The sequence below is a fragment of the Triticum dicoccoides genome, chromosome 3A, assembly GCF_002162155.2.
Source record: "Triticum dicoccoides isolate Atlit2015 ecotype Zavitan chromosome 3A, WEW_v2.0, whole genome shotgun sequence".
Taxonomy (NCBI): Eukaryota; Viridiplantae; Streptophyta; class Magnoliopsida; order Poales; family Poaceae; genus Triticum; species Triticum dicoccoides.
Window position 1 is genome coordinate 24,560,411 of NC_041384.1, and position 13,237 is coordinate 24,573,647.

General features: G+C 44.0%; 1 protein-coding gene across 1 annotated transcript; it reads left to right on the plus strand.

Moving 5' to 3' along the window:
• Positions 1-222: 222 nt before the first annotated feature.
• Positions 223-13,017, plus strand: LOC119271046 (NADP-dependent D-sorbitol-6-phosphate dehydrogenase-like). Its single transcript, XM_037553016.1, has 6 exons — positions 223-429; positions 4,466-4,560; positions 9,401-9,518; positions 9,625-9,757; positions 12,371-12,590; positions 12,743-13,017. Exons 1-6 carry the CDS (start codon positions 267-269, stop codon positions 12,971-12,973), a joined length of 960 nt encoding a protein of 319 aa, XP_037408913.1. The 5' UTR covers positions 223-266; the 3' UTR covers positions 12,974-13,017.
• The last annotated feature ends 220 nt before the right edge of the window (positions 13,018-13,237 follow it).

Consider the following 13,237-nt stretch of genomic DNA (forward strand, 5'->3'; position numbering starts at 1 on the left):
CCCATGCTGGGACCGGGCATTTGTTTCTTTGCGAGTCACACAAACACGAAGAACAGTACAGGCGGTAAAATTATACTAGTTACTACGTTATACAGTACCTGGGTCCCATGCTGGCCTTGGTCAGATGCTGTCTGGCCCTGAATGGTTGTCGTGGGAAACATCGGTCGTACTATAATTCAGGAGGAGCAGCAGACCGTCATTCTTCAAGACGGTGCCGACTAGAGTGCACTGCCGTTCGTCGACTTCATACCTCCGACTCCGACAATATGCCGGCGAGGGAGCAAGGGACGGCGGCGAAGGCGCTGAAGCTGAGCAGCGGGCACGAGATGCCGGCAGTGGGGCTAGGCGTCTGGCGGATGGACGCCCCCGCCATCGGCGGCCTCATCCACTCCGCCATCCGCGCCGGCTACCGCCACTTCGACTGCGCCGGTACGCGTCCGCCCTCCCTCTCCCCTCTCCACCCTCTGCACCCACCTGGACCCAATGGAATTGCACTGAATCTCCATGAGCCGTCTTCCACCGTTGAGTCTCATCTAGAGCCTGCTTGTGTATGTCGCTGTGGAGTCTCAAGTGGTAAAAGCAAAATGGCGAGTTCGTGATGTCTAGTTTAGGTGGCTTCAAGCAGTAGACTTGCAAGTATCAAAGAATTTATGTACACTATCTATTACTTTTATTCAGGAGCACTAGTTCTTGATTGACAGTGCCATCTTTACGGAGATTTCGCCCTGAGCCTGAGGTGATGTTGGAATAATCCAAACTGGAAAACACTAGCTGTGTAGTTCTCAGATTTGGAGCCATGCATGAGTACTATTCATAGTCTGTTTTTTGTCACCACATACAAACGCGCTGTTCACTATCCTATACGTTTCAATCTTATTCTTACGTTTAAATCTACTCATATCTTTTCAACCAAAAGTTTAATTTATGAACCGTTTTACATATTTGTGTTTATGATGGCGAGGACTTTCAGTTGAGATCACTTTGTAATATATTTAAACAAGTTTCAAATTTAAATTATGAAACGTGATGAAATGCGGTGAAGCAATATGATTTTTTTCAACATGCATGGTTACTCTGCGAGATGTAGAGAAAGAAGCATGATGAAACCGGTGACTTGTAGTGGAACAATATGTTTTTTTTATGAAACAAGGTGAAACATTATTGCTTTTTCATGAAATTACTGAATTTGGATGAAATAAGTTTGAACTGTGGTGATTTAGCTGTCAAAATATTAATTTATAAATATATATTCAACATTGGTCTTGTTTTAACGATCTTGTCAGAAAAAAACACAATTTCACAAATAAAATGTAAACCAAACTTTTATTTGAAAATATATATTTGGCATGTACAAGTATTTATTTGAATGAAAGTCAATGAGTTGGGAATAACATGCGAGTCTGGTTGGATGAGAGAGAAAATACTACAGATGATGTCAGCAATCCCACCACAACCATAACAAAATGGTGAATGCATGCAGGGAATGTCCGCGCATGATAGAAAATCCTCTCCCGCATGGGTTTGGATTGTATTTGTGCGGTTTGTGCGAAAATGCACTTTAGAGTTTGAGCGCGAGGTAGCTCGATATCCTGAGCGCACTGGCGGAGCTATGTGTATGGCTGCAGGGGCCACTGCCCCCCCAGATTTGTGATATTCTGTGAAGAAATTTTTCTGTAGCAGTATAGATTGAAGAAAATACAGATTTTTGTACCACTACAAGAGTTATCGTATTTTTCCATTGGCACCCAGTCACCCCATCCTAGCTCCGCCGGTGCCTGAGCGCTCAATTCCCTTGTGATATGCCCCCATTCTGTATTATAGTAGAGTTTTTTCTTCAAATAGTTTGGATTGCTTACCGTACTAGATAGCGCCCCGCGCGTTGTAGCAGAAATTTTAGCAATGAACGTATCAAAATTAAAATTAGAATATATGAGAATAATACCGCACCCCATTCAACCTAGAGGTAAATGGAAGGTGGATGCATGTTATACTGTCTTGTGACATTTAAATCCAATTATTTATTATTGAAAAATGAAATAAAAAAGAATTATGTGAAAGGCTTTCATGCGCTTCATGACATGAAGGGCTCACGTGTGGTCGAAAGAGAAAAATGGAAACTTGAATAGTTGCATGTTGGTTGATGATGCGGATGGCATGCATGTGGTGGGAAGCGGAAAGTGAAGCATTTATTGGATGAATTAGCTTGATGATGTGGATAACTTGCATGTGCAATTAAATGAGAGGTTATGTGTGGGGCATTTATGATGATGTGGATAGACTGCATATCTATACCAATATAAAAAGACCCAAAGAGGTAGATTCAATTAATCTCGACCATCAAATCATGCCAATCCAATGACCTAGACTGCTTCAATGTCGAGCGCTCAACATGTTTAGCATGCAGTTAATTTCATGCCAAATATAATACTAATCACATAATAATACGCAAATAGTATCCTATTTAATATCCGCATGCATTTAATATACTTTCAAATTAACGTGCATTGCAAGTACACATTGACTAGGTAATATAAATAAGATAGTGGAGATGAACTTCTTAGGTACTCAATATATAGAATGTGTCACGAGACTTTAGTTGAGTGAAATCAATTTTAAACCATGAACTCATAGAGCCCGTCTAAATCGAACCTCAACCTTACAACCCCTTAAATTCGTACACTATACTTGCTAACCCCGGTCATTTTCAACCCTAGAACGACCATAGACCTGTCTGTATGCACAATCCTGACCAGGATCACTCGTTTCTGTCACTTACTACATGCTGCTGGCCTTGCTTGACTTGTGCCCATCCTATGGCGATTCGCCTGCGCGAGGCCCCTTGCAACGATCGGCTTGGGGGCTCGGACTAACGGCTGGGCGAGTTCCAGGGTATGCCCCGAGGTGTTTGGGTGAACGCCTACAGAGTACAAGGGCCTGCAGAGCGGCCCCGGGCAGCGTGACATGGCGGCGCCCACGAATTTGAGGCACCAGGCGGAGGCCGCAGAGCGGCCGCGCAACGTGCAGAATCATGCGCGTGCGGCGAGCATGGTCGCACTGTGGTGACGGCCGTGCCGAGTCTGCTAACCGTGACACATGAGCAATTTCTTCCAATGTTATGTTATCGACCACCAGTCCACCACGGTTGATGCTCTTCCTCGCCGTACAGCTGCTGCTCCTCCAGGATTACATGACCGGCATTTCCCACGACAACCATGCATGGCCGGTCAGAGCTTGCAGTCCCGGAGGAGCCCGATGCAGACTGGCATTCTTCAAGAGGGTGCCAGCCAGAGCGCACTCCCGAGACCTCGACGAGGAGCAGCAATTACTATGTCCGCAGACACTATACACGCACGCCTCCGAGAGTGCTTGCAAATTGCAACCTGTACCGCTGCGGCGATCGTACACAGCACAGCACATGGCTGGCAATGAACAACAGGCTCCCACGCCCGTACGTTGCCCCTGCAGGAGAGACTCATCAAGTCATCATTCTCTGCATTATATGTAGGCCAAGTCAGATTCACAATATAGCCATCAAGATGCAGTATAGCACCGACACAAATAATCTTCGTCTCTCACCTAGCCGCTCTTCTCCTCCACAACGGACTGCTTCACGCCGTATATTTTTTTAATTATTGGTATATAAGCCATCTCGTCCGGTCGACCGGCTTCGTCCTCCGCCGGCCGCGCCCGCGTTGCTGGATCAGACGAGATCAAACAACACGTTTTAGCTTCGGCTACAGCCAGCCAGTCAGGTGGCCCACTAGTCAACTACTATGACACACGCACAACTTATCAATTCAACGGACAAATTGCCCTTGGTCCCTTTTCATCCAAACCTTGCCCGATCTCGCTGCCGGTTAGCTCGGTCTCTTCCCCGTTCCGAATTGATCCTGCTATCAGCTCGTACGCGCGAGACTTGCGCCGGGCGGCTGTGTGACGGAAAGAGAGGAGAGGGAGGAGAACCGGGGCGGCGCTGAGCTCGGGTGGCTCGCCGGCTGGCTGGCACCGGCGAGCGAGGCCGAGCACGACGGTGGGTGTGAGGCGGTAGTAGCAGCGGCCAGTGGGGCGCGGGTAAGGATTGGGGTTGACTTTCTGTGCCATGTTTTCTTTGCCCTATCTATTTGGGTTCCCCTGCCATAATGGTTCAATCTACTAATAGGGTTTGATTTTATGCCGTCCTGACCGTGGGCCATGCCTGTCATAATCAAGGTTAAATTCAGTTCAACCAGTAACCGATGCAACATGATAGTTTTTTAAATGAAAAAACAATTTTTTGGTAGTTATCAACAAATTTTCAAAAATAGGTAGGTTTTTGAAACCCTAGCCAACAATACTGATAGTTTTATGTTATATAATCCCCTTGGCTAAAAGCATATTGATTTTATTATGTGATCGATCTTTGGGTGAAACCCATGGGATGTACCCCAACAGATGTACTAACAGGGTTTGTTGCCTGATGCTGCAGCTAAATATCAAAACGAGGCTGAAGTTGGGGATGCACTTGCGGAGGCATTTGAAATTGGGCTTATCAAGAGGGAGGACCTATTCATCACAACCAAGGTTATTTTTAATTATTGATTTCTTGAAGCATGATTGCAGGAAAGGATATTGCAATAAGAAAGTATTCTCTGTTAACAATTGTGTCCTATAAGCTGACTAGATGAGGTTTTGTACCGAGAACGACAAAATAACATAGGGTTTTAAGACATCCATGGATGTGGTATTCAAAACTAAGAAAAACTGAAACTGTATGGCTGGTCTAGCAACTAAGGTCTAACTGCAGCCAAGAAGCTAAGAAACATATGAACAACATATTTTATGAATGGTCCACAAAGCGTGCCTTGTTCCCTGTATGATTATGAATAGCCACAACTACGACTTCACTAACAAGCATATGCATAATGACATTAGCAAACTTACCCATAACTACATCAACATGTATGTATAGTTATTACAATGGTACAACCATAAGCATACGCATATAGTTATAGGCATAGTAGCTTATCATGGGAACCTAACAAATATGGATGACTATGTTTGGATCATGGCAAGCGCTTGTTCGTGCTAGCTTCACTTTGCCATGAACTCCATGCAATAAAGGTTGAGCACGATGACCTTGAAATTATCCTTAGCTAGAACCTTAAAGGTCAGGAAGTACGAACCTTAAAGGTCAGGAAGTACCCGATCTTCAATTGCTGAGCCACCATGAAGCCGGACCACCCTTGGTCAACGGCAAGTCTCCCACCAGGAGCTACACCTTCCAGCTGCAACCGGTGGTCATACTGAGATGATCACAGAGCTACAAGATCCGGGTTGCAAATTCTCATTGTTCTCCAAAAAACCTTCGGAGGTCGTCCAGAAGGTTCTCTCCTGGAGATACTTGACTCCATTTTGCAGGTCTGACATCATGTGCTTGACATGCCTCTTCATGTGAGTAGGCAAGTGAGTGCAAATGAATGCTCAGCATAACATCTGTTCCGGTAATGACCTCCGACACCAACACCTGTTGAGAAACATTAAGTTATTGCACTTGAAGAGCGTCTTCCTTTCCATTTATGGATTGAGAAGACACCGCTTCTTGCATAGGAAGCAAAATAAATGTAAAAAGGATTGGAGTCCGGAAGTAACTTCATCTCATGTGCGAAAATCATGTTGCAAAAAGTGGGTAGGACCCGCATCCTTGTGGAAGCGCCCAACGTTCCCTGATCTTCCCGATGCTTCTTGGAGGGCACCGACCTGTACAACGGGTTTACCCTGGGAGCAACTAGCTAGAGTATTATTGCCGATGAGCAACTTCATGCAGGCGACCGTAATGATAAAGATCAGGTTAAACACAACATTGACCACAACATATATAAATTGAATTACAATGTGCATCACCATAAAACACAAACACCTAGACACATGTGCTTCACCTCGGTGAAGATCGCCGCCTGGCAACATTTTAATCAAACCGTTCTAAACCAAATGGTCCACCCATAATCAAACTTAGCCTCTCCCGAAGCCTACCCATAACTGACGATCGAAGTGAGGACCATCCACTTGTTTGGTTTGTGCTTAGTTGGCGGTAAAATCAAATGAAATCGATCATGCATACATTTCTAACTACCGTCTGAATGCAATTTTGTGGCATAGTATTGGGTAATGATCTTGTCTCGGCTCCTCGCATCCTGAGGCGAGGTGTAGGTGATTTGTCTCGTTTCTTCCCAAGACGAGGAGTGCAAGTGTGCCTTTTTGCACTTCTTTACTTATTCATTCCTATTTGTGTTATTCACCACCTAATTGGCATCCGTATAGAAAGTTAGATAGCAAAACACAATTCTATGAGCAAACAACCAATACGGTATGCGGGCCTCCTAGGCCATTTCCCCCAAATCCGGCTCCATTTGATGTTTCATGAGGCCAGTCAGCATGTAGCTAGAAAAACGAAGGAGGAGCAGCAATAATTCCACCAGAATGGCTGCTAGTTAATGTGCGTTGCCGGGTCGCATACCCACTTCCCACCCGCGTCATTATAAATCCATTCTGCTTCACACCTATATAACCCCCCATCGGCTGCCGACGGCGGCGCCAAATACACACCAAACTAAATCCTCACCGCAGAACTCGCCCCCGCAGACCATGTCACGGCGATCACAATCTCATCTCGTACCTTTCCCCGACAAAACCGAAAAGGAATGCACCAAGAGGGAGTTCTAGGAGAGGGCTTGGGAGTAGTTCGAGTGGGTTGAGGAGGGCACACGTCGTGAGGAGGAAACAGCCATCGGCCTCTCCCGGAACTCCCTCTTGGTGCATTCCTACTTTGGGTGCATGATGATGGCCGCCTGAGAAGAAATGGATGCCGTGCTCACACCAACCTTAAAATTGTGGCCATATCCCGCATTCAGGACTCACAAGCATTCGCTCGAAGTGTGGTCATGGAAATGGAAGTAGCCAAAGGCTGCCCCACCGGTGAGGTCACATCCAAACGACGGAAGAGCCCATAGTTCGTACTCTAGAAGAAGATCGTAGCTGAGATGAATATTGAAATCCTAGTTGTAATGTGTGCCCAAATACAGATTTCAAATGTATGATACTATCTAGCACGAAATAGATGTCATAATCCCAGCTGCTATGGACGCCAACACACCTACGTAAACATTTCTTCAAATATAGGCTAAAATGTAGCAGCAATACCTTCCACTCATTGAGAACAAAACATGAAAACATAAACAAAATGGAAAAATGGCTAGAAAAAAGCAAAAATAATGCAGGAGCAACGGAAACAAAAAAGCATCTTACCTCGAACAACAAATGACCGAACCAGAAATAGACCATGAGTAGAACTGAACAACAAGCCTTTGGCTCCAAGCATCTGCAGAAAACAAAACGAGAAAAGAGGATGATGACTAAGAAAAATAGATCAAACATGAGTAGGAGGCAAAAACAGATATGAGTGTGAGTATCAAGGGAGAGTAACAGTCAGGACCAAAGAACAAAGCAGGAAACCCAAACACCTGCAAAGACAAAGAAGAAAGGAAAATGATGATAAGCCAGAGAAGCATATTAGTGACAAGGAAGTGGGAAATAAGATCCAAACCTCAACTAATTGGAAGAACAAATGGCATGCCGAATGACGGAGCGCACAAGGGGGATGCACAAGAAGGGCAACATCGATGATGACGCTCGACGAATTATGTGCTCCAAAGAGAGGCTAAGGGTAGACAGCCGTGTGTGGCATCATGTGAATGACATAAAGTAGGAAAATCAGAGGAAAACCGGGCTGCAGCAAAAAAGGACTTGTGAGCCACAACACCATGCATGCAAGCACAATAACTAAACCCACCACACAGGCTCAGACACACGTCCACACATGCCCATTAGCAGGGAAAAAATGACCGATGCTCGAATTGTGGCAGAGAGAGAAGGATATGATGAAAAGCGATACTGGTCCGATGATGAACCGACCCAAAACAGACGTGCATGACCAGTCGCATGTCACTCATTGCAAGGTGGTGAACTATACATAGAACAAAAACAAGCGTTTTTGCACTGAGACAAAACACGATGCACCCACTTAACACACACCGCAAACACAATGACACACTACAAGGATGCACGGGGTCGAACTACACACGAGACACAAACAAGCATTGTGCTGAACCAGCACACGACACATACCTCAAATGCAGCGATGGGACATTGCATATGGCGCGAACAACACTATTAGGTTGCATGACGCGCACAAGTCCCGTGTTAGACCCGACAACACCGAACAGGGAACAAAGAGAGACAAATAGACCGGACAGGTCAGCACCTAACACACCCACCAATGCATGCAAGCCGAAAAAGTTATACCGGGAAGCACAACTACCTGACAAAATCCACCATCCGAGCACACACAAACAAGGTCGGTGAATAAAACACCTCATGTACCCATCTGCACCAACGCATGAGGCGAGACACACAGTGCGAGGGCAACGACCCTCAACCTAGCAACACCGAACAACCAGGTAGCCACAAAGAAGACCAGCCAGGGTGACACGGCAGCCAGGTTTTCAGAAAGGCCGAGCGAACGCTTCTCCAACATCTAGGAGCATCCATCATGGTAGACCAGGCAGTGCCGAACAAAGAAGAGATCAAATCGAGACAAATAGGACCGGCCAGTTCTGAACGACATCCGCCATCTGAGTAGATGCGGCCAGCCAAGCAAACCCCTCATATCCCCACCACCACCAACGTAGGAGCGACCAAGCCCCGAGAACATCCAGCATCTGAGCAGATGCAAATAAGGCCGGCCAGATAAGGCCCTCACTTCCTGACTCTGGGCAACATGTGACGGACGAGGCGGCCCTGGGCGCGCACTCGGCGTGCACGTCATGGACCCTTGAGGAAATCACCGCAGGGTGAAGCTCCCCGGAAGATCGGATGGCCGAATAGATGAAGACGCACTGCGAGGGGCGCACGACAGACGAGGCGGCCTCGCGCGCACTCCATTGCTATGCCTCATATACCCTCGAGGAAATCGGTGCGGTGAAAAATGCCCGGAAAGATCGGACGACCAAAAACGTGCCAGCGAGCTAGCAGCATGAGGCAGACACGGATCAGACCGCACAGAGCGCATTGGTGATTGAGGATTCCCCCAGGAGGCGGGTACTCAAACATCCTTTATAGTAACCATGGGGTCCCACCTGTCCCCTCCCCCTTCCCAATTTGGACAAACTGGCTCACTTTTGCAACACCTTAGTAGCTATAATTATTGACCTAGGTTTAGGGTAGATAATATATCCAACAATGGGGTTATGGTACTAAGTATTTTTCTTTACACCCCATTTCACTCTCAATACTCGAATGATGTTGCAATCTTCTTTCTCCAACATATATTCTGTTATTCAAAGCTCCATGTCTGTTGTCATTGTAGTTGTGGAACTCAGATCATTGTCATGTGGTCGAAGCCTGCAAGGATAGCCTTAAGAAGCTGCGATTGGATTATCTAGATCTCTACCTTATTCACTTCCCTGTAGCTACAAAGCATACTGGTATGATACTTTTATTTATCCTATGCAATCCTATGTAACATGAATAAGAACACTTCATTCCATTTCGTCCAACAGAATTGAGTATTTTAATTTTAACTGTATATAGGAATTGGCACCACTGCCAGTGCTCTTAGTGATAATGGCGTGCTTGATATCAATACCACTGTCTCCTTGGAGACAACCTGGCATGCAATGGAAGATCTGGTTTCCATGGGACTGGTTCGTAGCATCGGAATTAGGTAAAGACGTAAAGTACAACATATTACCATTGGTTATTTGATCTGCTCTTACTGTGATGAATTTTGTTTAGAATTATTGAGGCATTTGGTCTTGACTCATTTAACCTATGTAGATATTATGCTTCGTCACCTGGGTCAGTTAGTTGATGTTCTTCGCATTGATCCTGGTCATGGACACAGTTTAGTTTACTTAGTATTGCAAATTGTTTGGTTCAGTTGTTCTGTTTGCTTACTAGTAGTAGTAAATTTGTTTGATCTATATCTCTTGGCTGCTGCAAGTTTAGAATAATTTGGTACCTCTGAATCTTCCAATTTATTGGTTTACTGGTTTCTATGCAAATTAGTTGCTGGCCTTGTTGCTCAGAGTTTATCTCCATATTTTCTAAATAAAGAGTGTGAGATATTTTTTTTGTGAACCTTTCAAGTCCGGGTGCCCCTAAATTCTCATAAATTGATGTTGTCGATTATATACTATGTAAATTTGTGTTAGTTGTTCTTGGCTTCCTGCTTCCAATGCACAATTATACAGTATACTATTTTTCCTCTAGTTTACTTTCCAACTAGCGTTGTGGGCACGTGCGTTTGTGCAGTTAGATTTGCTACATCATAGTTATTTCAAATTTTTATATAATATTGGTGGTTAGATGTTCATAAACCATTAGGCACAGATATAAATATATCAAAAAAAATAGTCAAAATATATCATACAAATGTGTACTTGGCATTGATATTTCGTTTAAAACACTTTTGCTAATATTCTAAGGAAGAAATATTGTGCGTCAATGGAAATAATTACACTAGGGTGGTAGCGTTTGGATTGGGTCAATTTCTTTATTGAGATTATGTTTTATTACTTTTAATCTAAGAAAATACTGAAGCTCATAAATAAATTATTTATCAGGGACGTAACACTAAGTGTATTACCATGTTATGAGTGTTTCTAAATCTGTCAGGGAAGTCTCGACATTATAGTATTAGGATCCCACATTTAATTTCATTAGGTAACATGAGTAGTCAAAATGTATTGTCGTCCATGGCTCACCGTCATGCAAGGCATAGACTTATACGGTTGTCTATTCGCTCGGATGAATCTTGTTTGGCTGTGCCATCTTGCTCTTGATACAAACCCCAAAATCAGGCCATTACCAAGCAGCCTGCTTGGTAAGCTACCAACAAAATACTGCGAACAAAATATAAAGGCCATTGCCAAAGTTCTTCCAAAATCCGTCATCATTCATTTTCCTAAAGGGAAAATCAGTCATCATTGTCTCTCATAGTAATTACATACTGCTCGTCCAACTTAGATGGTCCAAGCATACTTCTATGGATCTTTATTCTACTTATTGTCCATACATCTTTTCTCATATAGTTCCATCCATGCATACTGATAGATCTATCTAATTCAAACATGCTAACAACATTCGTCTCGTGTCACTTGTATATTTTATGATACCAAATAGAAATCAAATTGCTAATTGTTTGACAGCTACACAATGAGTTTCATTTATATATCAAATCGCAAATTTTCCTATGAAATTATTCTAAAATTATCTATTTTTAGAGGCTTATTAAAATCGGTTTGTCAAGCTTGTTAATCAATCAATGACATAAGCAATGATGTCTACAGTCTAGCTTTCCTGATGGGCTAGCTATCTTGCATCCCATCGAAAAAGGCATGCCTACTGCCTAGCTAGATTTGTTCCGACCAACACCCATGCATACGTTGCCTAGCTAGTTAGCTTTGGGTTTCGAATCAATTATGCTTGTATATAGTTGCAAAAAATTATGCATGTATATTGATCAAATGTTTTCATAAGTGATTATGTTAGCTACCAATTGATCCACATGCTTTACGGAGTCAAGTAATCAAATATAATTGGTAATTGAGAGTGGTTCCTCTACACCCACTCTCGGTGCACCCATGGTGCATTCACGCAAGAAAACATATCAAAACATTTCGAAAAAAATCTGAAACTTTGTGGAAATGATCATCAACAAATGTTAGAGAGGCTTGCAAAATTTGGTGATCAAATAATATTCGAGGAGCTCTCTACAAAAAAGAAAAAATTCACTGAAAATTAGTCAAAATGTAAGTGCACTGTTTGAGAAGATTTTATAATTTTGTCTTTTTTTTAGAGAGCTTCTCGAATGTTATTTGACCACCAAACTATGCAAGCCCTCATAACATTTGTTGATGATCATTTCCATAAAGTTTCAGAATTTTTTGAATTTTTTTGCTATGTTTTATTGTGTGGGTGCACCGAAGCTGGGTGCAACCACTACTTTCCCTTGGTAATTTTGTCCGAGTACGATTCAAGGATTTAGACTACTCTGGTTATAGCACTCCCAAGTAAGCAAAGACACTTAGCGCTCTCCACAGTAATGTCAGTATTTAGACTACTCTGGTTGTAGCACTCCCAAGTGCCAATTTTGAACTTAACTCCCTTGAGCCGTGCATACTCAGACTAACCAGAATCGAGCTGTAATAAATCCCTTAATCTGCGTAGTTCCATTACGTTGTCCTCACTTCTTTGACGATCTGAAATTTCACGGCTACCTCTGATGCCGGAGGAATTCTATTTCTCAAATCTAACCATTGAAATATTCATGCAGCAACTACAGCATCCTCCTCACCCGAGACTGCTTGGCCTACGCCAAGATAAAGCCTGCGGTGAACCAAATCGAGACACACCCTTACTTCCAGCGCGACTCTCTTGTGAAGTTCTGCCAGAAGCATGGAATCCGCGTCACTGCACATACCCCTCTGGGCGGCTCCACTGCCAACACCGAGTTGTTCGGCTCCGTCTCATGCCTCGACGACCATGTCATCAAGGTCAGTGTCACAAATAGTCGCATGATTGCTTCATGCTCTACACAGATTCACATTCCATTCCAGCATGCATCTAGTCTAGAAAAAAAAGCACTACCTCAAGCATGGTTTTGTGATACTTTCTCAACCTCTGCTTGTTGTATCCATGCTTGCAGTCCCTGGCCGAGAAATATGGCAAGACGCCGGCGCAGCTGGTCCTCCGATGGGGCCTCCAGAGGAATACGGTGGTCATCCCCAAGACCTCCAAGGTAGAGAGGCTGGAGGAGAACTTGGCGGTCTTCAACTTCGACATCTCCAGCGAGGACATGGAGAAGATCAAAGCCCTAGACCGCAACTACCGCAGCAACCAGCCGGCCAAGTTCTGGGGCATCGACATCTATGCTTGATTCCACTGCATGATTTGCTCCCCGGACAGTGCAATTAATAATATTGGAGCTTACCATTAGCTCAAATGAACTTGAGTTACAGATGATGAATTTGGACCATAATTAATCAGTTTGTCATTCTATTCGTACTGAGTCATTTCCGATTCATTCCTCAAATATCTTTAGGAAAGGTATACGTGGGTGAACTCTATTCAATAAGTTGATCCTAGCAAATTATTGACAACACAACCTGATCCTCTGTCTTTGGTTGAACTCTTCCATTGC